The sequence below is a fragment of the Plecotus auritus genome (genome assembly GCF_963455305.1).
Source record: "Plecotus auritus genome assembly, chromosome: 3".
Lineage (NCBI taxonomy): Eukaryota > Metazoa > Chordata > Mammalia > Chiroptera > Vespertilionidae > Plecotus > Plecotus auritus.
The window spans coordinates 210,922,909-210,949,876 of NC_137772.1; the positions used below are offsets into that span (position 1 = coordinate 210,922,909).

Consider the following 26,968-nt stretch of genomic DNA (forward strand, 5'->3'; position numbering starts at 1 on the left):
GGAGGCCAAGCTTTCTGCACACCCTGGCTGGCCCAGGCCTCCACTTAAGGCTACAAAGTTTCAATTATAGAAGATACATAAATCCCAACAGAAATGGCTGCCGCCACAGAGCAAGCAGAAGGCTTGGCTCCGCTCCAGGCTACAAAGTTTCAATTGTAGAAGATAAATAAACCCCAGATACCAGGGCCCCCGCTTGGGTCACCAGGGGGCGTGGCCGGCCTGCAAACCACCACAGGCCCCTCGCCCAGGCCACCCCATGCCCCAAGGGAACCCCCATCCTGATCCGGGACACCCTTCAGGGCAAACCAGCTGGCCCCCACCTGTGCACCAGGCCTCTATCCTATCTAATAAAAGAGTAATATGCAGATTGACCATCACTCCAACACACAAGATGGCTGCCCCCATGTGGTCAAAGATCCTGCCCCCATGTGGACACAAGATGGCCACCACAAGATGGCCTGCAAGGGAGGGCAGTTGGGGGCAATCAAGCCTGCAGAGGAGGGCAGTTAGGGGTGACCAAGCCGGCAGAGGAGGGAAGTTGGCGGCAACCAGGCCTGCAGGGAAAGGCAGTTGGGAAGGACCCAGGCCTGCAGGGGAGAGCAGTTGGGGAGGACCAGGCCTGCAGGGGAGGGCAGTTAGGGGTGACCAGGCCTGCAGGGGAGGGCAGTCAGGGGCAAACAGGCTGGCAGGGGTGCAGTTAGGCATCAATCAGGCTGGCAGGGGTGTGGTTAGGGGGTGATCAGGCTGGCAGGCAGAAGCGGTTAGGGGCAATCAGGAAGGCAGGCAGGCGAGCAGTTGGGAGCCAGCAGTCCTGGATTGTGAGAGGGATGCCCGACTTCCCCGGTGGGATTGGGCCTACACAGGTAGTCGGGCATCCCTCGAGGGGTCCCAGATTGAAGACGGTGCAGGCTGGGCTGAGGGGAAACCCCCTACCCCACGCCCCATGCATGAATTTCATGCACTGGGCCTCTAGTTGGTAATAATTATGTAATGGTTAGGGTAAATTGTCTTAAAGTCCTATAAACAATTCATATTAAGGTGAAGAGATTCTTTAAGTACTATATGTTGATTTGATTATCCTATTTCATTTTCCACAATAAATTAATATTGGAATTTGAGTGGATATCATCAAATTGTCCATAACATAGACATGAAAAATGTTACGGTTTCTTAGATACAATTGCTTCATATTTGTTGCAAAATAGGAAAGAATAGTTTTGAGATATAACACTATTCTGGACAATTACTGTGAATTATTTCCTGTCCTGGACCATTTTTCTCCCCATGCTTTACGTAAGTACACAGACGTACCTTTGCTATTACACTGTTTAGTTTTTGTTTTGTTTTTTTATAACATGCTTTTTCATTTTTGTGTAGAAATATTTCATTCTGGTTTCAAATTTAACTGTGTTTGGCTTATTTTACTTTTTCTGAAATTCCCTGAAGGGCTTATAGTCCATAGCATACAATAGTAATTTGAAGGTGATACAATCGAATTAAAATTGACTTAATGAAGAGCAAAATGGGTTCAAAATTGTAGTCAATGTTTTAGTGTTCGCCTCTCATTTTGGGGTTGTACTAATAATGCCACACATTATTCTACAATGTTCCATTGTGCTAAGAAAAAAATCACTATGCTCTTATAGAGCCCTAGTATCTTTCTTTGCAAATCATTTTTTATTATTATTTTAATACAAATTATGATTTAATTTCAAATAGCATTTTAATAAATATTTATGGATCATAAATATTAAAATCTCATGAGTAATCCATTTTTCTGGAACTAGCATCATGACCAAAATAAAACAACTACATAAAATTATGTAAAATATGTGTTTGCATATGCATATATGTATAGCAAGTTATATAAATATATTACTGACCTTAACTGAAGAAAAATTACAAAGCGAACAAGATACTAACTGCATTTCCAGAGGGAAAAAGGATTTACTTAAAAACATAGGCAACTGTTTTTATGTCTTATTGTGCCTTAAGAAAGCAAACTGTTACCTGTGCAAGAATAGGGAAGCCAAGGTTCCTGCATCCATTGCAAGGAGTCAACGCTTCCCAGAGTCCTGAGGGCCCACAAGTGTTTTCATCATCATCTTCTTCTTCCACTTCTCCTGGTGACAAATTTATTGTAGATGAAGTTCTCTGAAATTAAATTTATATTAGACCAATGTATTATATCAATGTTATTTAGATATCTTAACATCAACTAAATTTAAATTTTTATGGTGTATTGTAGCAAGCAAGTCAGCTTAATTCTAGCCATAGTTATGTGACTGCACCACCTAACTCAGCCAAAAAAAACATGTATAATTCAATTTTAAGCTGAAAGTGAAAAAATTGGGTGGGAAAGACTGATAAGATACAAAGTTCGTAACAAAGAACAGGACACGAAAATGACCCAAGTAATAGCTGAATAGCAACAAATGAGAAAAATCTTATGATTTCTAAATGCAATCAGAAGAATAATATGCAAATACTTTTTTAAAATAGAAATTACTTAAAAATCCCATTTTTTCACAATGTCACCAAAAACGTAGTCTCCTTTTTGAAAAAAAAAATGATTCATAACATGTTATATTATCATATAAAGAAGGGTAGTACTTTTTAAACGAATCATAGGACTTCCATTTTGAACATGGTCTAAACCAGGGGTGGGCAAACTTTTTGACTTGAGGGCCACAATGCATTCTTAAACTGGACTGGAGGGCCGGAACAAAAGCATGGATGGAGTGTTTGTGTGAACTAATATAAATTCAAAGTAAAGGAGCGGAGGGGAGAGCAAGAGAACCGGATAGAACAGCCGATCCGGCCCGCGGGCCGTAGTTTGCCCACGGCTGGTCTAAAGCATAAGGACAAGGACAAAAGGAGTCTGTTAAAAGCTGATGATCAATATCAAGAAAAGTTTTGGATAATAATAAACAGATGAGTAGATACTACCCGATTTAGAAAATTTGAGAAAATTGAAAGCCAAGTGCCTGCTAGAGGAGAAAATAAGAAGCAGGCCTATTCATGCCTCAGCACCCTCCAAAGGGCCTAACAAATGGAGAGATTCACTACTTCTGAAGGTGTAGATACAGATGGGGCTAAAACAGAATGGACACTATCCACACTAATAAAAGAGTAACATGCTAATTGACTGTACCTTCACAACGCGCACCAGCCAATCAGGAGTGAGTATGCAAATTAACCCATGAAAGATGGCAGGTTAATTTTCATAGGCTGGTGCCAAGTGGCCGGGGGTGGGATGGGACACTTGCCATGGCAACGATGCAGGCGTTCAGCACACCCCATCCACTCCGGGCCTCTGGGCAGCATGGGAAGGCAGAAAGGCAGCTCCGGCCAGAGCAAAGGCGGTGCTGGCAGCCAGGGGAAGGAAGGCCCATTCTTGCACAAATCTTCGTGCATCGGGCCTCTAGTATATTAGAAAAAATTAGACCCCCTAGACCAGCCTTGGGCAAACTACGGCCCGCGGGCCGGATCCGGCTGTTCTATCCAGTTCTCTTGCTCTCCCCTCCGCTCCTTTACTTTGAATTTATATTAGTTCACACAAACACTCCATCCATGCTTTTGTTCCGGCCCTCCGGTCCAGTTTAAGAACCCATTGTGGCCCTCGAGTCAAAAAGTTTGCCCACCCCTGCCCTAGACCCACCCCCTCACCTAGCCAAGAAACTAAATCTTTACCACCTGACAAGAAATTGGAGATTTACTTTCTGTTGAGGTTGCAGCAAAGGGATTATGAATTCTAAGAATCCATACACAGTGAGCAGAGGGGCCTCTCACAAAAAAACAAAGGAATTAAGTGAATATCTATGTAATAGATGAGGAATCCCACCCAACCCCAGTGCCTACCATATTTACCTTAGAGAATATGGCACCTAGGGTTATATCCCTCTAGACAGGAGAGTAGAGTATATTTCTCTCTACAAAAATTAACCTCCTAAGAAAAAAGATCTATCAGTACCTAGGAATATACTGAATGGACAGATTATTATGATCTCTGACTGCATAATAATCTGGCCACTCAGTGTATATCCTATATAATAAAAGGCTAATATGCAAATTGTCCCCTCGACCAGGAGTTCGACCAGCATGCAAGGTGGCCAACCGCCCATGTCCGCTCACCCTGGCCAGGCTGACTGTACCCCACCCATGCACAAATTCATGCACTGGGCCTCATACACACACACACACACACACACACACACACACACACACACACACACACACACACTGAGTGGCCAGATCACTATGCATTCAGAGATCATAATAATCTGGCCACTCAGTGTATGGTGGGGATCTGTGCCGTAATGCCTGCTTATGAAGGCCACATCTGGACAAACTCCACCCAGATAAACAGTTTCTAAGTTTTTAGTTAAATTTGACCAAGAACCAAAAGCTCACTCAAATTTAAAGGAAGTCTTTAAGAGAACAAAATAAATATATAGAAACAAAGTTATAGAAATAGAAGATTATTTGCATCCCTGAAAAAGAACAGAATGCTATCAAACAAATACATAAAATCCAACAGGAAAGTTGGAAAATAAGTGTGAGGACATTTCCCAGAAGATAGAACAAAAGATGAAATAAATTAAAAGCTAAGGTAAGTAGGAGGTCAAACTAAGAGATTCATGTCGAGTTGGTAGGAATTTATCAAAGAAGTAAGGTGAGAAATTTTGCCAGAACTGAAGAAAAATTCCATATTCAAAGAACCTGCTAAATGCTCAGCAAGGGGAATTTTTTTTTTTTTTTTTAGAAAAAAAAAAGAAAGATAGTAAGTTTTTCTAAAAATCTTTGGAAAGTATCATTCAGCACAATACTGATAGATCATAACTACTGAAGTTAGTAAAGATATTTTATATGTTGAATTGCAAACAGCACCCCCATGCCTTCCAAACGTTGTTGCTTTTAAAAAATCAGATATAAAGCTTTATACGACTATTTTTGGCATTCACATCTTAAGTTTCCCTTTATCAATTTTCAATAACTGAGAAATTAGTCTCCCAATCATAAGTTACTGTCTATAAGATGCAATAAAAATAACTACAATCTTTTGAGCACTATTATTCATTATTTTAATTCACACAACTACCCCTTGAGGTAAGTACTAAACTAAGGCACAGAGAGGTCAGGTAAAACCCAAGGTCACAGAGCTGGAAAGTGGCAGGAAAAGGATTCCTACCCAACTGCCTGACTCTAGACTAGAGCCTACCCCTTACCCTTGTGTTGCATGGCCTCTCATTCAGCACAATGACCTATGAAAGGCAGTATATTGAACAACCAAGCTGATACAATTGCAGTTTAAATTGAAGAAGCATATTTGTTAATATATTTCTACTGTATGATGATATTCCCCAGAGCATTTTGTTATCTGTGACAGCCAGTGAAAATTTCTGCAGTCTGGTACATAGCCCCATACTTTCATAAGTACACATTTCTCATATCAGTAATATAAGATGATTATCACAGGGCTTTTTGGTCCTACAGATCATCTGGGTGAAAATATTGGGGGATGTCCAAAACCTTAATATCACAAGAGCATCAATATGATCAATGCTGTCTACAAAAATGAATAGAATGATCAAATAGGCATCTCCTTCACCAACTCACGATTGGTTTGACCATCAAGGTTGAGATGGCATGGCACTATAAGTTATTACATTCTTGGCTAAGAATTATCAATATTTCATAGGCTCATCAGTTCTTTTCTACCAAAGTTTCTTTCTCCTTCCCAAAGAAAAACTCTTTATGTATCTACCCTGTTCATATATCACCAATTATATCACATAATCTTATTAATCTTCAGCTTTCTTATCTTCAAAGTAGGCATTATAATAATTCCTACTCAACAGGGGTTTATGAGGATAAAATTAATTGCTTGACAGTGACTGGCAAATAAACAATTATCAATAAATACTGTTATTTATATTATTATTATCTGTATCTTATGTACATACACATAGCAGACACGTACAAGTATGGCTTGCTTATCCTACTCAATTGTAAGTTATCTAAAAGCAAACATCGCCTTATTCACACTTGTATCTCTTACCATGTGTTATACATAATGGATTTTAATAATTGTTGGATGAATTATTAAATGACTGAATTTCAAACTATCATTCTCATTTGACTACTTATAAATATTTACAAATATTAAGAGGTGTACATAATTGCATCCCAAATCTCATTACTGTTATTTTAATTTCATTTAATGGTGGTCATTAACAATAGCATTAGCAAAAATAACAAAATTTATCAGTGGTTTAGTACTGCCCCCTAAAGACAGTATATAAATTAACTGTTTAAAACCATAATTTTCCACATCACCGCTTTACAATTAAAGATGGCTAAGAAAGGTTTTATCAAACTAAACAATCTTCAATTATATGTGGGGGGAAAAGCCCCATGAACATACAAACTCACAAGTTTATTTCATTTCAAATGACTAAAACTTTTTTACTGGACATCCAACTGTGTTCCTAAAGTTCTAGATGTCAGGAAATTCTTCCATAAAATATGAACCTAAATTTACAAAAAATTTGAACCTAAATTTACAAAAAATTTGAACCTATTAGATTTATTGGTTAATACATAGAGATTATGCAGAAGAAATATTGGACCAGTTCTATACTGTTTCAAAGAATAAATATCATAATACTTAAATACTATGGGGAAACAAATTTAAGTTCAATCAAAGAAAAATACTTCTAGAATAGCTACCTTAGTCTAACACTGAAGATATGGGATTTCCTTATGAGGTGATATTTGAATGTAATATAAAAATGTTATTATATGGATATATATATAATATTTTATTTAATTAGTTTAACATACTATAATAGTATATATATTTCACTTGCTCTCACTGTGTTCATCTCATATTCAAACTAGTGTTGAATTCAGCACCTGCTTTATTTCATAATGAGAGCATTCACACCAATCATTAGTGAGCTACTTAGATTTTACCAAAACCTCTACAGTGGAGAAGGAGAGAGGGCTTTAAATTGCACAACTGAACCCCTCCCCAACAAATATTTTTCTCCTTGGAATGATGGTTGGGTAGAAGGGTGCTTTCACATCCCCTTCCACCAAGAAGTGCCCAGGTTCCTTGGTATCTACTTTCTCCCATACGTTTTTTTTCCATTTGCTCTTCAAATTCCTCTAACCTCTTTTATGCAGAGCAGTTTAACTCTAGTGTACACCTTATCTCCAAACTTGCATAGCCAATCCCATTACACAGATGACCTTACATAAGGATTATTCATTTTTGTCCATTTGAAAGGCAACACCAAAAGAAGATATACCCGTGTTATTTTTTTATAATACTTTTTAAAACTGGAGTTCTAAGAGCCTACTGGGCCACTGAGAGAGGAGGAAAATTGTAAGATGTTAAGGTGGTTTATTTATATCAAAACTATAACAGTGCCAATGATCAAACAGATACAGGTCAGTAATGGTTATTACTCCGGAGGAACAGACTCACTTAACTTACATTCAGTCCCGAGAAAGAGGTCACAGTTTAATGCATTAGCCATGTTCAAACAACTTAGTGTCAAATGTGATATTTTTATCAGCTTATAAACACTAAACATCTGCTCAAAATTTTCTGAAAATAACTCTGCAATGCTACCCTATGCTATCTTTTCACCACAGCCATTTCCTCCAGGTTACTGAAATTCACCAACCCTACAACGTGTAAGTTTTCTGAAAAACAAAATTTCTCTTGGAATCATTTGGAATTAGCTATCAATTCTAAGTTGCATTTATAGCTGAGTGAGAAAAAACAAATCTTTATGCGATGAGTACACTAAGTCCACCTCCTAGCATCCACACACCAAAATGATGTTACTGTGCATGGTGACATTCTAAACTTGGGGGTTTGCCACTATCAAAAGTAATTCATATTTATTGAAAGGTAGAATTGCTATTAGAGCAATATTTTAGTTGCAAGGAATATTGAAAGATAGATTAAGAATGACTGTTCTCTCTTTTTAAGAATATATTTTTATTGATTTCAGACAGGAAGGGAAGAGGGAGAGATAGTAACATCAATGATGAGAGAGAATCATTGATTGGATGCCTCCATCACGCCCCCCACCAAGAATCTAACCCACAACCCGATCATGAGCAAGTGCCCTGACCTCCTGGTTCATAGGTTGACACTCAACCACGGAGCCACACTGGCCAGGCCAGAGCTGTCCTCTTTCTTAAGAAGCATTCCTTACAATTCCTCTAAGACAATCAGTTCTAACACATTTTGTCCCCACCTGCTACCTGTTTATATAGTTGACATCCTTTCATAGCCATCTGGGAAACTTTAAAGAAGAATGCATTTGGTTTGCTACTCTACTTTAATACGATCAATTTGCATGTTCTTTTGAAAATTTTTTATTAAATTTATTTGGGTGACATTGGCTAATAAAATTATATAGGTTTCAAGTGTACAATTTTAAAATACATCATCCGGCTGAAATCGGTTTGGCTCAGTGGATAGAGCGTCAGCCTGCAGACTGAAAGGTCCCAGGTTCGATTCCGGTCAAGGGCATGTACCTTGGCTGCGGGCACATCCCCAGTAGGAGGTGTGCAGGAGGCAGCTGATCGATGTTTCTCTCTCATCGATGTTTCTAACTCTCTATCCCTCTCCCTTCCTCTCTGTAAAATATCAATAAAATATATTTAAATAAATAAATAAAATATATCATCCATACGTTCTTTTTTCTCTTAAAACTTTTGTGCATTTATCAGACTCTAGCTTAATGATACTATTTAGTCTTCCAAAATTAGAGAAAAGTCTAAACTAATGTCAGATTTATGCAAAGAGACAGGAGCTAATTTCAAAAAAGTTAAAAGTTACTCTATAAAGTTTATTCAAGTTTAGTTTGCAATTTCAGCAAGATTGAGTATGAAAGGCAAAATGTGTTAACTTTTGGAAAACTAAACTATCCTTCATGGCAGGTCATCTTATATAAATAAATACTATTTTTCAAATAGTTTCTTCTTTAGGATCAAAATTACAAAGGTTTTATTTAAATACATAATATGCACCCATTTTAAATGTACAGTTGGGCATTTTTGATAAATGTATACACCTGTGTAATCACCACCACAATCAAGACACATGATGTGGAGCATCTTTGCAGATGGTATTTGCCATCTGTATGTCTTCTTTGGGGAAGTGTCTGATAAAGTCTTTGACCCATTTGGTATGGTATGTGCAGAATGTTTCTCACATCTATGTTTCTCTCTCTCCCCCCATCTTCTTCACTTTCTAAAAATCAATAAAAACATATAGTTTTTGAATGTCTTTATTTTTACAGTAATGTTGACCCTATACAATAACTTGGGAACAACCCTCATCCTTTATTTTAAGAAAGGCTTTTCAACAATAAACCACCTGGGCTTGAAGTTTCTTTGTGGGAAAGATTTTAGTTAATAGGAAATTAGTTACCTCTTACATTAATTTAATTAAAATTATATTGTTTATTCCACTATTTCAAACAAATTCATTACACAGTTTTAATTATCTCTTGATCAACAACTGCTGTCTACAAGACTAAACTTGAGGGTGGGGGAAAGGAATGATAAATATGTCATGAACTCTGAACTCAAGGCATAAAGAGATGTGTAGATAAGTAATTAGACAGTAAAACTAGGCCAGAGGATAAGCATTACAGAGATACAGAAATAAGGTGTTAGGAGAACATAAAGAAGGAACAATTATTTCCAACTGAGTGTGAAGAGGAGAGAACGCAGAGAAGCACCTGCATTTAAGCAACAGCACCTCCTGAGATAAAAGTTCTGAGGAGAAGAGGGGGATGGGAAGCGGTGGAGGCATCGTATGATCCTGGTATGTGAATGTGCTTACCACATCTGGCAAATCAGGAAGGGCATAGTGAGGAGGGGAAATACATCGGGGCTTTATTGTGGAAAATGGTTGATTTAAAACCAGTTCCACATTTGCCAAAGCCTAACTTTCTACTGTTAATTCTATGATGATTATAAATTTTTAAAAAACCTGTATGTAGCTGGGTACAAAGAATTCAGAGACTATTTCTCTTCTCTGAATTTCGATAGTACATACATATGGTCTTGGCAACTCAAATCTATTGTTTTTAACTATTTGCTACTTTTCACTGTAGTATATTTTATCTTTATGATGTAAGGGCAATATTTTCTATTTGTGTGACCTGCACAATGACCAGCACTGTTCTAGGTACATTATATGCATAGACTTTCGACTACACAACTCTGGCCCATTCTCATTCTCTATATTGTCTTTCAACAATTATAAAACAGAGAGGCCCTCAGTGCTAGTGTGTATGTAAATATATGCTCACATGTATGTGTGTGTGTGTGTGTGTGTGTGTGTGTGTGTGTATGTACTGGACTGAAAAACAGATAATAAAAGGTATGTTTGATCAGGAGGACATGTGAAAAAAGACTTTCAATAACTCCACAATCAAAAAATTAAAATTACATTCTTAAATGATAATATTTTACCATTTTCAATATATAACAGCATATTACTTGCATTCCTCAAATTTATATTATATACAAGGTTATTTCTATTCTACTATAGTTTCATCCATTTTCAGAGGAAGCAATTATTCAGTTATATGGAAAAAATGGAATAGCAAAGAATGTGATTGAAACGTATATTAATTAAACCATCAAAAAGTAACAAAACTTAACTGAAGCATTTTATATTAAAAATTAAATGAATACAAATTAGACATTAAGTCTGTTAGATCAGCAGAAAACTGATTAACTCTAGGTCATACTGACATGAAATCAAAATAGAATAAATAAAATGGGAATAGAACTTGGGGATTTTACACACTCTTATTAATATTAATGTAGCCAAGGATATGTTAAGGACATACACTGCTAAGAGATGTAAGACATGGTTTAGACTAATGATTTGATACTTTGTGGTGACTTCCATGATTTACATTATTTGATGGACAAAACTACACAATAAGCAATGGTCCTCAATTTTTTTAAAAAAAAAAAAAAGATGAAATATATTCTATTACAAGTCTGAAGGAGGATATAAATTCTTAACTTTGTAATCTCAAAGGAGAATAGAAATAAAGAACTAATATAATCAGCTTCAGTTCACACACACAAAAAAACCAACAACAAAGCCACAGAAAGTAAGACTAAAATACAGTAGATGTTAGATAGGTTAGTATTTGCAAATTCTATTGCAAGATCAAAACTTTCTCTTAACATAAATAAAGTCCAGAAAAGAAATCTAGTAAGTTAAAAATGCATGGAGAAGACGGGGAAGATTCCTCAGGGAAGGAACAACCTAAGACAGGCACAGTCGCAGAGGGACCATCAGGAGACAACTTGGGGATCATCAGAGGTGGGGCACAGACCCCCACCCTCCCAACCTTACAGGGGCCTGAACCCTCGCCCCGTCTGAGGGAGGTGTCCTGCTCCCATGGCTGCTTTGCTTCCGACACCCAGTTCAGATAGGGACACAGGTGACAGACAGTGTGACTTGGCCCAGCTCAGATTGGGACCCAGGTAACAGACAGAGACTTGACTGACAGCAGCTGCCCTATATCTAAATCCAGCCTAGCACCAGGAATGCTCAGGGCCTACTCAAGAATGCAAATAATCCTTTCCACTAATATTTACAGGGTAAACTAAGATTGATGGTAGAGTATTAAATTTGACAGTAAAATAATAATCAAGTTTTCAGATTAATTTAAAGAGGCTAATTCAAATAAGTGAATATTCAAGAAAATTTAATTGTACTGGACAAAAAGCTGTTCCTAAAGTGTTAACTAAAATTTCTATTGGTAGTTCATCTCATGGTAAAATTCCTGAACATGCAATGAAACTAAAGCAGCCATATTTTTGTGCAAAAAATTAAAATTTAAAGTTATCAAGACTGCATTATAAAATTTACAAAAGCCTCCATTAATCAGAAAAGGGGGGATAGTAGGGTAATACCATGTAAGGAAAAATATCCTATAAGTAAATTACATCTAGAAAATTTTTACTTTACAAGATTAATTTTTATTTGTAATGACAACAGCAAAACACCCATGAAAAACACACATGGTGTCTAAATAAGACAAAGGAAAATAGTTTGGGCAAAAATAAAAAGGATCCCAAATCAATTATATAGAAAAGATTCCTTTATTAACTTTTGGTCGAGAATATGTTTGTATATTTTCAGAAAACAACTCCAAGACCATGTGGATTCCTGCAACAGAGAGGAATTGACAGGTTTGCTCCAACCAGGAAGACAAGAGGAGAAACAGTCCAGAGATGGGACACGCTAACGAAGCCTTGTCATGCTAGCAGTCAGAGCTGTGCGACGCAGCAGGTTGCCTAGGACCAAACCAGAGAGGGTCGGACCTTCATTGCCACCATGTGCCCACCATCCAGATATCATTGCTGACATGTACACATAAGGAACTGTTTGACATTGAAACGGGGACTCAGAACTGTTGGACATTGAAATTGGGACTCAAACATTTTTTTTTAAATAAATCTTTATTCAGATTATTACAATTATTTCTCCTTTTTCCCCCCATAGCTCCCCTCCACCCCTTTCCCACCCCACCTTCTGCCCTTACCTCCCCCCCACTGTCCTCATCCATAGGTGTATGATTTTTGTCCATTCTCTTCATGAACCCCCCATACCCCTTTCCCCCTGAGAATTATCAGTCCACTCCCTTTCTATGCCCCTGATTCTATTATATTCACCAGATTATTCTGCTCCTCAGGTTTTTAATTCACTTGATTTTTAGGTTCGCTTGTTCATAGATATGTATTTGTTGTTCATAATTTTTCTCTTTACTTTTTTCTTCTTCCTCTTCTTTAAGAATACCTTTCAGCATTTCATATAATACTGGTTTGGTGGTGATGAACTCCTTCAGCTTTTTCTTATCTGTGAAGCTCTTTATCTGCCCTTCAATTCTGAATGATAGCTTTGCTGGGTAGAGTAATCTTGGTTGTAGGTTCTTGCTATTCATCACATTGAAAATTTCTTGCCACTCCCATCTGGCCTGCATAGTTTCTGTTGAGAAGTCAGCTGACAGTCGTATGGGTGCTCCCTTGTAGGTAATTAACTGTTTTTCTCTTGCTGCTTTTAATATTTCTCTTTGTCTTTTGCTCTTGGCATTTTAATTATGATGTGTCTTGGTGTGGTCCTCTTTGGATTCCTTTTGTTTGGGGTTCTGTGGGCTTCCTGGACTTGTAAGTCTATTTCTTTCACCAGGTGGGGGATGTTTTCGGTCATTATTTCTTCAAATAGGTTTTCAGTATCTTGCTCTCTCTCTTCTTCTGGCACCCCCATAATTCTGATGTTGGTACGCTTGAAGTTGTCCCAGAGTCTTCTTACATTATCTTCAACTTTTTGGATTTTTTTTTTTTGCTTTTTGCTTTTTCGGTTGAGTGTTTTTTGCTTCTTTGTTTCAATTCTTTGACTTGATTCTTGTGTTCCTCTATTCTGTTTCTGGGTCTCTGTATAATATTTTTTATTTCAGTCAGTGTATGTTTAATTTCTAGTTGGTCCTTTTTCATATCTTCGAGGGTCTCATTATATTTATCGGCCTTTTCTAGGATATTCTTAAAAAGTCTTATAACCGTGGTTTTGAATTCTATATCCAGTCGTTTGTTTTCCTCCATTTCTTTCGTTTGTGATCTGATTCTTTGACCCCGCATTTTCATTGATTCCCTGAGTTGGTAAGGTAGATATTTGTGCTAGGTTTCCAATATGGCCCAGTGGGTCTGCTTCCCCAGTTAACCTGAGGTGGACACTCTTGGTGCACCCCTTTGTGGACTGTGTGTACAGCCTTGTTGTAATTAAGTCTTTATTGTTGTTGGTATCACTGGGAAGAATTGACCTCCGGGCCAGTTGGCTGTAAGGATCAGCTGTGTCTATGCTGGGAGAAGTTTGGTGCTGGAGACAGCCCTATAGGATTAGACTTGCCAAATTGCAATAGCCTCTGTGCTCAGCTTGGATGGGGTGGAGCCTCAGTCTTGGCTTCCTGTCAGCCCCGCCCCTGCGCGCACGTGCGCTTTCAGTCCTCCGCCTTCCCCAGCTCGAGTCTCCGCCTGAGAGTCCAGACTCCCCCCACAAGAGCGTGGGTCCCCAGGGGCTCGCCTGGAACCGGGGTTCACTGCAGTCAGAACTGGGGCACAGTGCCGTCAGGAGCCTCTGACTCCCCTCCACCAGGGAAAGCCCGCGGCAACCTCCGCAGCCCTTGTGCGCACCGGCGCGGGCGCGCTTTCAGTCCTCCGCCTTCCCCGGCTCCCGAGTCTCCGCCCGAGAGTCCAGACTCCCCCCACAAGAGCGTGGGTCCCCAGGGGTTCGCCCGGAACTGGGGTTCAGTGCAGTCAGAACTGGGGTTCAGTGCGGTCGGAGGCTTCCTTCCCCCTTCCTCCAGAGGAAGTCAGCCAGGCTCTCAGCCGCCCTTCCTCTCTGCGTGCACAAAGCCCCTTTGCCGTACCTCCAATTCTCTGTGATCTTTTCTCCTTCCTTCTAGTTGTAGAATTTTCACTCAGCCTGCTTTCCTGTGGTTCTGGATGGTGTCCGTTCTGTCTTTTAGTTGTAGTTTTGAAATTGTTGTGCGAGGCAGTAGTTTAGGTGTTTACCTATGCCGCCATCTTGGTTTCTCCTCAAACATTTTTTGTAATTATATGTTTATTCCTAGTCTGCAGAGGAAAGATTCTTTAAAGGAAAGAAAAGGGGAAAAAATAGATACAGAAGCAAAGCAGCATTGAACAGACTGTCGGGCTACAGCAGGAAGGCAGAGGAGGTTTTTGGGCGGGGGGGAGCTGTAAGAGATCAACTGAAGGACTTGTGCGCATGCATATAAGCATAACCAATGGATAAAAGACACTGGGGGAATGCAGGTAAAGGCATGTACTGGGGGGAAGGGGAGGCTGGGGGGAGGTCAATGGGAAAAAAAAAATGAGACATATGTACTACTATTTGTAATACTTCAAACAATTAAAAAATTTTAAAAGAAAAAAAAAACATACGAAGAAGTGGAAAATGGGGTCTCTGAATGGTTTGCCTCAAAACAAGAAAAGTTCTATTGGGACAGTATCCACAAATTACCTGAAAGATGGGGGAACTGTGTAGCTAGTGATAAACATTACTTTGAATAAAGCACTTTTGATGTTTCTCTTGAAATAAATAAATAAATAAATAATAAATAAATAAATAAATAAATAAATAAATAAATAAAATAAAAAAAATGCATGGAGAACATAACAATGGAAAACTATAAATGGTCAAAAGAACAATGGACACAGAATCTTTTAAATGTATCCAATTAAAAAATGTATACCATAACAAGAATAAACTCAAAATGGATTAAAGACTTCAATGTAATACTCAAAACCTTAAAACACCTAGAAGAAAACATAGGCAGCAAAATATCTTGCAATATTCTTTCTGCTGTTTCTCCTCAGGCAAGAGAAAAAAAAGAAAAAAGAAATAAATTTACTACATCAAACTAAAAAGTTTTTTGCACAGCAAAGGAAACCATCAACAAAACATAAAGACACCCTACTAAATGGAAGAAGATATTCAACAATGATACAGCTGATATGGAGTTAATATGCAAAATTTATAAAGAACTCACACAACTCAACAGACAAGAAAAACAAATAATCCAATTTAAAAAATGGGCAGAGGACCCGAACAGACAATTCTCCCAAGAGGACATACAGATGGCCAATAGACATATGAAAAGATGCTCAATGTCACTAATCATCAGAGAAATGCAAACTAAAGCCATGAGGAGATATCACCTCGCATCTGTCAGAATGGCTATTATCAATAAATCAACAAACAAGTGTTGGTGAGGATGTGGAGAAAAGGGAACCCTCATGCTCTGTTGGTGGGAATGCAGATTGGTGCAACCACTATGAAAACAGTACAGAGTTACCTCAAAATTTTTAAAAAGGAACTGCTTTATGATCCAGCAATTCCACTTCTGGGTATATATCTAGAGAAACCCAAAAACACTATTTTGAAAGAATATAGAAGGTGGGGCAAAAGTAGATCTAGAGTTGTGAGTACATAAAACACAGAGTTTATTCTTATATTCTTATTTATTAATTATTGTATTATGTCCCAAACTTAGTTTTGCCCTACCCTATATGCACCCCTATGTTCATTGCAGTGTTATTTACTATATTCAACATATAGAAGCAACCCAAGTGCCTATCAATAGACAAGAGGATAAAAAAGTAGTGGCACATATATGTGATGGACTATTACTCGGCCATAAAAAAAGAATGAAATCTTACCATTTACAACAGCATGGAAGGACCTAGAAGGTATTGTGCTAAGTGAAGTAAGTCAGACAGCAAAGGACAAACGCCATATGACTTCACTTATATGTGGAATCTAAAGAACAAAGTAAATAACAAACAAAATAGAAATAAACTCATAGATACAAAGAACAGACTGATGACTTCCAGAAGGGAGAGGATTTGGAGGGCTGGGTGAAAAAGGTGAAAGGATTAACAAATACAAGTTGGTAGCTATAAAACAGTCATGGAGGTGTAAAATTCAGCATAGAGAATACAGTCAATAACATTGTAATAACTACATCAGGTGCCAACTGGGTACTGGGAGTATCGGGGAAAACACTTGGAAAGTATAGGATTGTCTAACCACTATGCTATACACCTGAAACTAATACAAAATAATATTAACTGTCAACTGCAGTTGAAAAATAAAATTTAAAAAAGAAATTTTAAAATGCTTGTTATTCACGAGCACTTTCATGAACAATTACTAAATATATTTTTTAACCTAATGAAACACAATCATAATATCCCTGATGAGATGTGTGTGCTACTAACTGCTATGTATTGATATGTTACTCTCATATGGCACTTTTTTTTTTTTGGCAGGGGCCCTTTCATATGTTACTTTTGATATTTTTAAAAACATTGCTTTCACTTACATAACTTTAGAATGAATGTGTCAATTTGCATAAAGAACTAATAAAATTAAAATTATGAAAGAAAAAGTCAGACTTTCTTTGTTCACAATAGGATCGCAACAACCATATGTCTAAATAATCCCTTAATGAGTTTTATAAGCATTAACAAAATAAATCTCGAGGCCTCCTGAAGAATAGCTATGATTTCCATCCCTCCCAGCACAAAGCCAGATCATACTAGTCCACAGAGTGAAGTATGAATATGGTATGTGAAGGTCATAGAGGTGAACAAAACAGGAATCTAGATCACATTTTGGTAACCATAACTCAAGAGGCAAAAATTAGCAATAAAAACATATTAAAGAATTTTTTAAACACTTAAAAATAATTGAACTCCTTTTGTGAAAAGAGGTGAAGTTTCTTTTAGAGTGCATACAACATCGCAATATAAGAAATGATGTCTTGCCCTAACTGGTTTGGCTCAGTGGATAGAGCGTTGGCCTGTGGACTCAAGGGTCCCACGTTCGATTCCGGTCAAGGGCATGTACCTTGGTTGCGGGCACATCCCCAGTGGGAGGTGTGCAGGAGGCAGCTGATCGATGTAGCTCTCTCATCGATGTTTCTGGCTCTCTATCCCTCTCCCTTCCTCTCTGTAAAAAATCAATAAAATATATTTTTTAAAAAAAAGAAATGATGTCTTCACAGAAGGTATTTTTAATGCTTGTTTTGTGTATACGTCTGTCTGTGTGTGTACGTTAAATAAACCAACTGAGTTTGTTTTCCAGTGAAGAGAAGTTCTTGTCCTGATAGAAATGTACCAGGTCTTTGGTCTTGGTTTATCCTTGACTTATATGCAAGGTAAGTTTAGATTTAGGTTCATTTCTAATCCTTCATCAGTTTTATCTATCGCAGTGAACATGATGGTGCGCATACTGAAGAGAAGAAAAGGTCTAAATAAAAGCTTCAGAAGCAAGTCATTGAGATTAATTTCTCATTTCAAGGTCCACTTTTGAACTGCGATAAAGTAAATAATCGATACTATCTAAAATAGCATTCTTTCTCAGGGGTAAGAACTGGTAAAGGAAGTCTGTATCTGACTTTTATGTCTGTATTCCTAATATCCACAGTATGTGGCACAGAGTAAGTATGCAAAGATAAATTTAACATGCTTCTTTTATATGCTTAACAGCACCAATAAATGCTTTTTGACTGAAATATTTTGCTAATTTACACTAGCAAAGGAAATCAAAATTGATCATGTTTTCTCCAAAAAACAACTACCTTTAATTAATAACTAGCTTAACAATGCTAGGTGTTTTTAAAAACGTTTCTCTTTTATAATTTTTTTAAGTAGAAAGGAACTTTCCAGATACACCAAGACAAGTTGAAAAGTATGGTCATACCCCTCAGCCTGTGCAGCATTCTTGCCATCTGCCAGTATTTAATGAACTCTCCCAAATCCAACATCAAACGCCTGCCTTGAAATGCCTGAGCCACAATCCTGTCTCGCCGAGACATTAAACCCATGCTGGGTTAGTCATCTGTCTGAGATACTCAATTGGGAGGTATCAAAAACATCAGCAATCTCTGATTTACCAGATGCTACTGTTGACTCATTCCCCAAAGCTCCACCTTGATCATCCTAAAGGAAAACTAATTTCATCTAGAAGAAATGAATTGTTTTGCTCGCTAGCTATGGAGTTCTATCATCTGAAAACCCCTTTCAAATACACACAACTCCGACCAAACAGAACTACTCCAAACAGGTCTGACCCCATACCATTCCATCTGCCTCTTCTATCACCAGAAAGTACCATCCTGTCATTGCCAAGGCACAGCCTCTTCCGGGGGTAGCCTGCATGTAATATCTGGTCAGGGAGGTCGAGCCACCTCCTCCCAACTCAGGACAACTCTGAAAGGCCAAGCAGAGAGGGACCATAGAGTGGGCAGCAACGAATACCTTCTCCAACGAGGCCTGAATCACAGCCTTGACCTTCCTCGGGTGCTCTCCCTCAGTCATTGAATACTTTTATATTTTGTTTTACATCTTTATAATTACTTTCCTATCATGGTTTTTAAATCTCTTATTTTAAGCTTTGCCTTTTTGAATTTCTATGTGGCATCTGTCTTCTACCTGATCCAGACTGAAACAATACCTTCAGTAAGGACAGAGCCAAGAATGCACCATGGCTGGAAGTAGAAAGCAATGAATGGTGCTTGACCCTAGAAAGGGTAGCCAGTGACTGAAATGCAGACTGAATAGCTAGAGTGTTTCACACCAAGGGATATATTCCTTAAGATACAACATTTTTCAAAGGACAGAAAACTGTATTTGATTCCCTAGCCTAACCAAAAAAAACACAAAAGCCAGAGTAAGAGGTCAAACTTCATTCTAGATGTCTCTCTCAATGGATGGTTGTTAGGCATCACAAACTGAGTGCTCATAGCAAAGTAAGATAGTATTAAGAACATTAACAACCTCAACGTTTATTTTTCACTCATTTGTTCATTCAAATTCATTCAACAACACAGGCAATGGGCGGGTGATTCTCCCAAGTTTCAGTCTATACTTGGAAATGCACCAATATTCCCCATTCACCATGGACACACACAGGCTTACACAAATAAGTGGAATATATGCATACACACATTTTAAAATTCCACTCCTTCCACAAATTCTTCTCTAATTAATGAAAGCACATCTTTCTTATGCGCTTTTCCCTATCTAAAACTGCAGCACCCTTGAATCTAGCTCTTGAACAATTCTTTTGATCAATATTGTAATTACTTAATTAATTCATGCATTCATCTAGTATTGTTCATCACTGCCTCCTCAGTATTGCCTTTCTTAAACAATAAAGTCCTTGAGAGTAAAAAATATGACTGAGTCCAGCCACTGCGAAGACTTCCAGCAATACTTGGTGATAACATTGCAGCACTATGCACAGTGGTGGCACAATAGATGTTGACTGACAGAATGGAAATAATACCCTTGACAAATGTTGAAGGATGAGGCCTTCTTGTATTGTAGTTTTAAATACCCTATAACTTCTGGTCAAATCCCTTTATTTGCTACAAGATGCAAAATAAATAATTGGCAAGGCTTGCTCAAGATTTTATACTTTGGGGGAGAGAGTGTATATTCATCAATGCAGGCATCCGAAACATAATACAGTGAAATGAAATAATTTTGATACCGTTATTCCATTTTAATTTCAACACACAGGTGCTGGCACTGATAAATGTAACCTGGAGATTTAATTCAGTGCAATCTTCTCCTTCAGGCATATTTAAAAGGAGCTGTTTGCATTTTCCTGCATATGATTATTCTAACCCTGAAAGCACCTTTTAAATATGAATTATAAATCCAGCTGCCTTAAAATGAAACTAAAAGAGTTTTCCCCCCAAGTCTCTAGTAAATAAGAAATTAATGTCATAGAATTATTTTCTGCTTAGAGGGCTACACCACCGCCTGACTAGGTAATTCATATTTAATTTTTTAATGGATTGTGAGTTTACCAAAGTTTGTACAGAAGGTAATTTTTAAAGTGTTAAAATATTATAACATTTGAGTCTTTAGTGCTGTAATTTTTCTAATGTGTTATCCCTCCTCTGAGAAGGACATTTCACAAAAGGAAGAAACCCTTAGGCAGGGTATCATCAACAAAGTGCTTGGAGTGAATTTAGGAGATCCCAAAGCCCTGATAATCCTGGTATTTCCAAGATAGTTCCGTTCTAATTGCTAGGAGCCACAGTTCCTAAATCAGAAACTAACTTCAGGGTATACCAGAGAATTTATCTCCTGTAGTTCAGCAAAACCTAGCCATGACAGTCTTGGATCATTGGCTTGAAGCAGAAAGAGATTTCCTTAATGACAATGGAGCACGCTTCCATTCTCTATCTGCTCGACTCGTGCGTATCACTCATTTGCATCATGGTGAGTAATGCAAGAGACCTACAACCTTTACTCGTCTGAGTACTCGATGTAAAGATGAACTTTGGTGGGCACAAGGGTGGTCATCCTGTCATTATTCCGGTTGATGTTTCTGTTTATAAAGGAGTGGGAGGTGGGCTAGTGAGAAGTTCAGACAAGCCCATAGATATCCCCTAATTTGCAGCTATACTGATGGGTTGTGGTAGATTACGAAAGTGGCCACGGTTCTTTGAATCTACTGTAATTAAGAGGTAGAGTTATTTCTCTACCCCTTAAGGGTGGGTTAGCCTTGGGACATATTTTGGGCAAAAGCAAGGCGGTGTTAGTTCCAAGCCAGTCCTCTTGAAAGCTTTGGCACATCCTCACTCTTTCAAGACTGCACTCTGAGCCACCCCCAGTTACCCTACTGGAGGGCACAAGGCCACGTGAAAGTGATCCTGGGCATCCCTACTCAGCGGAGGCTATCACTGATTTGGCAGCCCCAGCTGATGCACCAGTTGGCTAAAGTCACATAGATGGGACCAGCCAAGATCTGCTCAGCCAGCCCACTCCAGAACCACCCAACTGATTTTAGTTTAAAATTGCAGAAAGTAAGTTTGCAATGGCTGGGGGTGGGGGTGGGGGTCAACTGGGGAAAAAGAAGACATATGTAAATCTTTAGACAATAAAAAAAAGTTTGCAAATGGTTGTTGTTTTAAGCTACGAAGTTTAGATTAGTATGTTACACAACAAAAGCTAACAAACACTTGGAGCTGTAAGATTGCAGGTGATTATTTGCAATAGTAAATGTAACATAATGTCTAATGTTTTCAGAATGCTTAAAATCTTTTAAAAAGAAACGATTAACTAACTGGCCTCCATTGCTCTTCTCAAAATGTTTCTCTATTTTGACTGGTATCTACCTCCTTTTAGCTTCAGCATGCTCAAAATATATTATCCTGTCTTTACATATGCTATTCCCATCCCTCGCCCCTTGCTCACATTACAATTCCTCCCCTTCATTTAAACTCAGCTGGGGGAGGGGAGTTAGGGGTTGGAGGAGGCGGAGGAGAGCAAGGGGGGGATAAACAGTGATGGAAGGAGACTTGACTCAGGGTGATGAACACAGTACAGTGTACATATGAAGTGTTGTAGAATTGTGCACCTGAAGCCTTTATAATTTTGTTAACTAGTGTCACCCCAAGCTATATATATAAAACCCTAATACGCAAATAGACTGAACGGTGGAACAACCGAACAACCAGTCGCTATGATGTGTGCTGACCACCAGGGAACATGGCAGGCATCGGCAGCAGGCGGCAGAGTGCAGAACATGGCGGGCGTTGGCTGCGGCGGGATGGTGGAGCAGGTGAGCGGGGTTGCCAGACCAAGGCGGGGTGCTGGTCACTGTCATCGGGGTGAGCCTCTGGTGGTTACTGAAAATTCTTTGCTCCTGTGTGCTGCGGTCCCACCTGGCACTCGCACCCACTGCTGGTGCCGGAGCTGCTGCTCGCACACGCTGCCGGCACCCAGCGCCAGCCCTGAGCGGTGGCTATTGGGCCCGATCACCCCTCAGGGCTTCTCCACCTCCTCCTGCTCCTGAGGGGTGATCACGGTAGCATCCACCACTCACACCCCTGCTGATGCTGGCCCCAATCACTCCGTGCTGTCAGCATGTGGGAGCGGGGGCGGGAGCAGGGCTGCCAGAAGAGAGGGGACCAGGGGCCAGGGCGGGAGGGACTAGCGGGGGTGTGGAGGATGGGCCAAGACCCACCCCTTTGCCCACCACGACCTCAGGGCCCACAGTTTCTTTCAAGGTGCATGAATTTGTGCACTGGGCCCCTAATAAATTCAATAAGAAAGAAAAATAAACAAACAAACTCAGCTCAGTCACCACTTTTGTGAAGTCATTCTGAACCCTGCTCTCTCCTAGGAGATTCCCTGTGTGGTACTCTCTTCCCAGGATATATTTCTATCTTTATCTCATTAATCCTGTCTTAGAATAATTTCTTTACAAATGTGTCACCTTGCTATCCCGTATGGCCCATGAAGCCATGTCTCTATTCCCAGTAACTAACAGAGCCTGGCACAGTGTAAGTGCACCATAAAAGTTTGATAAATTGAATAATAAATCTAAAATAGAAATATTTTTAACTTGATTTTGGGCATAAGTTATTGTGTATGACTGTTTCTGTGATTAGTCTCTGTAGAACAGCCATTACATTTGGCAAATTGTATTAGCATTTAAATTACAAAGGATAATGAATTAAGAAAAATAATTGCTAAAATCAGTAGCGCAATTTGGGCCTTTTAAGCAGTTCATTTCAAGCTTTACTTTCCTGTAGGCCCACCCAAAGTAAAGTATTTGTTCCCAAATCGAAGTTAAATAATAGCAATATAGATGTGTAAATAAGAACAGAAAGTCTAAACATAATCAGCCCGATTCTCTGACGGGTGGGTGGGAGCTGGGATACAGGAATCAGTAAGGAAAGTTCCCTATGGGCTAACGGGGGAGGGTTCATATGGCTTCCTCTCTCCACAGGCAGATGGAGGCATGTTTCCCCTGCATAGCTTCTGAGAATGCAATGAGGAGAGGTGATTGGGATGCTCCAGTGGAACAAGCATAGTACTGTTCCCTTAGATTATCGCTTAGATTAAAAAATAGATCGAAATGAGTATCCCCAGGGAGAACTAACCCAAGACAAGACATTCCGACATTGCTAAACTCATCTCCCTGTTACTGTGCATACAACAGATACTAATATATAATATGTAGATATAAATATTAAGTACATGTACACATACATTTTTCCAATGGAAACTGTGCCAATTTCTAAATAAAGCTTAACTGGGTCTCAATTTTGCCTCCTCTCATAAGGAAATTAGATTCTCCAGCTTAGTACTGGCGTTCCTAAGCCAGGGCAAGAAACTGGAAGCTAAGAAGTTGTTGGTGGTTCTCCAGTTAAATCCCTAGAAGCGCAATACATGTCTGATAGCCCTTCAAATTAGAGGATGCTTCCAGGACTTTATAGGGGAAAAAAAAAAATGACAGGTTGAACACACACACACACACATACACACACACAAACACACACACACACACACACACACACACACACACACACATCTACCTTCCCTGGCTCCCCAAATGCCATTAAAATAGCAGAAACTTATTTGTAAAGGCGCAGACACATAAAGACAAGCAGAATGAGAGGAATCTGAAGTAATGACTTTCTGAAAGCTATAGATACATGACAAATGACTAAGCTGATATGAGAAACATTCAAAGGAGGCTATGGGAAAAACTAAAAATCAACCTGATGACAGCACAAAAGCCCCACAAATTTCATACAGACATTTCTAGAAGATATATCTAAAAGCAAAAGTGAAGGGCAAAAAACTGAAGAACTATTTGAAAGGGTATTTAAACAGCAGTTAATTCCCATATGTTTTTCCCACTCTTTCATTGCCTAATGATTATGTCTCCTTCAATCTTTCAAAAGACTAAAAGTTTATTCTCTGGAAAGAGTAAAATAACTGTCTCAAACAGTCAAAGTTTAGAGTAAGGTAACATACTGAAAACGGGGTGGTTGAGAAAACACAGGCACACTGAATCCTGACATCCCCGAGCCCCCTTTCCCTAATTGACCCCAATAACATCCCATTAGAACCTTGAAAGAGTAATTCTAGGATATATGGCCAGCTCAAGAGTAAACATCTAATGACACTGACATCAAAGTTTCCCCAACAAAACAGCTCTGTTGGACCAACCTAAAGCAAAGCTCACAGTGACAAGAGTATCGAGAAGATAGTATGGTAATCACCTTAAGGAAACTTATTTCCAACTCTAAAGCTGTATACCCAGTCTAAGTATCAATCAGGGGTTAGGATAGAATAGAGGTATTTTCAGGAAATTACTGGGAAATGTGCTCCCTCAAAGCAAGAAGAGGTACAAGATGTAGAGAGTGTGATCCAACATAGGACAGAGGCAATAGGAATCCCCAGGTGATGTTGAAGACAGCGCCAAGTCTGATACCTGTGCAGAAGCAGAGGTGAGCAGTCCAGGTCTGAGCAAATAGAAAGACTTGGGTGACATTCTCCAAAGATATCCAATGTACAGAATACCGGATGGATCAGAATATCTTGAGACAATATGAGCTCAGTATCATATTGACTATATGTATTTGCAAGGAAAACTTACCATAATGAAAAAAATAAAGACAATTATTAACCCTGGGGAAAACAAAAACATTGTAAAGAAAAAGCAATCAGTGTAGCTTATGGATCAGTAAACTTTATTATGTTGTCAGCAAACATAATAAAGTAAATGGAGAAAAGTGATCGAAATGAAATTATGCAATGAACACGGGTCGTGTGTACACACATATGTGTGCCTGTGTGATGTGTAGGGAGATAGATTAATCTATAGTGGGAGGGCAATAGATAATACCTAAAACTGAAAAAGTTAATAACAAAACAAACTGGTTAGACCATCCTATCTAATAAAAGAGTAATATGCAGATTGACCATCACTCCAACACACAAGATGGCTGCCCCCATGTGGTCAAAGATTCTGCCCCCATGTGGACACAAGATGGCCACCACAAGATGGCCAGCAGGGGAGGGCAGGTGGGAGGGACCAGGCCTGCAAGGGAGGGCAGTTGTGGATGATCAGGCCAGCAGGGGAGGGCAGTTGGGAGGGACCAGGCCTGCAAGGGAGGGCAGTTGGGGGCGATCAAGCCTGCTGGGGAGGGCAGTTAGGGGTGACCTGGCTGGCAGAGGAGGGAAGTTGGGGGTGACTGAGTCTGCAGGGGAGAGCAGTTGGGGGGGACCCAGGCCTGTAGGGTAGGGCAGTTAGGGGGGACCAGGCCTGCAGTGGAGGGCAGTTAGGGGTGACCAGGCCTGCAGGGGAAGGCAGTTAAGGGCAAACAGGCTGGCCAGGGGAGCAGTTAGGCATCAATCAGGCTGGCAGGGGAGCGGTTAGGGGGTGATCAGGCTGGCAGGCAGAAGCGGTTAGGGGCAATCAGGAAGGCAAGCAGGCGAGCAGTTGGGAGCCAGCAGTCCTGGATTGTGAGAGGGATGTCCGACTGCCCATAAACGGGCAGTTGAACATCCTTTGAGGGGTCCCAGATTGGAGAGGGTGCAGGCTGGGCTGAGGGACACCCCCCCCCCCGTGCACAAATTTTATGCACCGGGCCTCTAGTAAAAGATAAATACTGAGATAATTCAGGTAAAAGAGATGAATGTGACAGGGAGATGAGAGGAAGGTCCACAGGAGATTGCCGTTTTTAATAATTATAAATTTTATAGAAATATTTGACACTTTAAATTATATCCTTTAAAACATCATTTCGACTAAAACTAAAAGACAAAAGTACTCTATAGCTGCTGTGTCAGAAAGGGCATGAGAAACCCAGCCTACCTCAGGTCCACTGGAAATTCATGTCAGCCTGTCACACCTCCAAAGAATCCAAGCAGAAAATGATGGTAGAAAGGACCCTACATTTGAACCCCGGCTTTACGTAACAGGGACTAGTTTTGTCACCATGATTGTTTACCTCTCTAACATAGAAATGCCTGCTTTACCTCCTTCCCAGAGCTGTTATAAGGAAGAAATAAAATAGTGTCAGTGAACACTCTCAATGCATCAACAGACTTTCAAGGATAACGTAAGTTTTATTGCTCAAATATGTATTGAATCCCTAGGATATATCCGGCATGGTTAACATCATTATTCCATTTCATACGTGGCTATAAACTGAGCCCTTCAGTCAAAAACAGAGGGCAGCCTGAGCTTGTCTAGAACCCAGACACACCTCGGCTGACAAACCACGGAAACTGAATCCTGCCAACAAGCATGTGAGCGCGCAAGTGGACCCTTCCCAGCTGGACCGCAGAGGAGATGCTTGCCCCAGCTGGACCTTCACTGGAGCCTGAGAGACCCTCCAATTGGACTCCTGAGACACGAAAACTGTGACACCACTTAGCTTGTGGCAACAGTGTCAACGGTAGATTAGTAAAGGACCTCACGTGAAGAGGCTGTGACTGCAGCACCTCATCGGCTTGTCATGTTAGAAAAGAGGTTGCTGACTTCTGCTCATCACAGAGG

General features: G+C 39.6%; 1 protein-coding gene across 8 annotated transcripts in view; it reads right to left on the minus strand.

Moving 5' to 3' along the window:
* ANKS1B (ankyrin repeat and sterile alpha motif domain containing 1B) overlaps positions 1-26,968 on the minus strand; it is an 827,678-nt gene that overhangs the window by 642,212 nt on the left and 158,498 nt on the right. For all 8 annotated transcript variants that reach the window (XM_080658528.1, XM_080658529.1, XM_080658532.1 and 5 more), the window contains exon 9: positions 2,011-2,154. In XM_080658528.1, the coding sequence (XP_080514654.1) occupies positions 2,011-2,154 (144 nt within the window). The remainder of the gene's footprint in view (positions 1-2,010; positions 2,155-26,968) is intronic.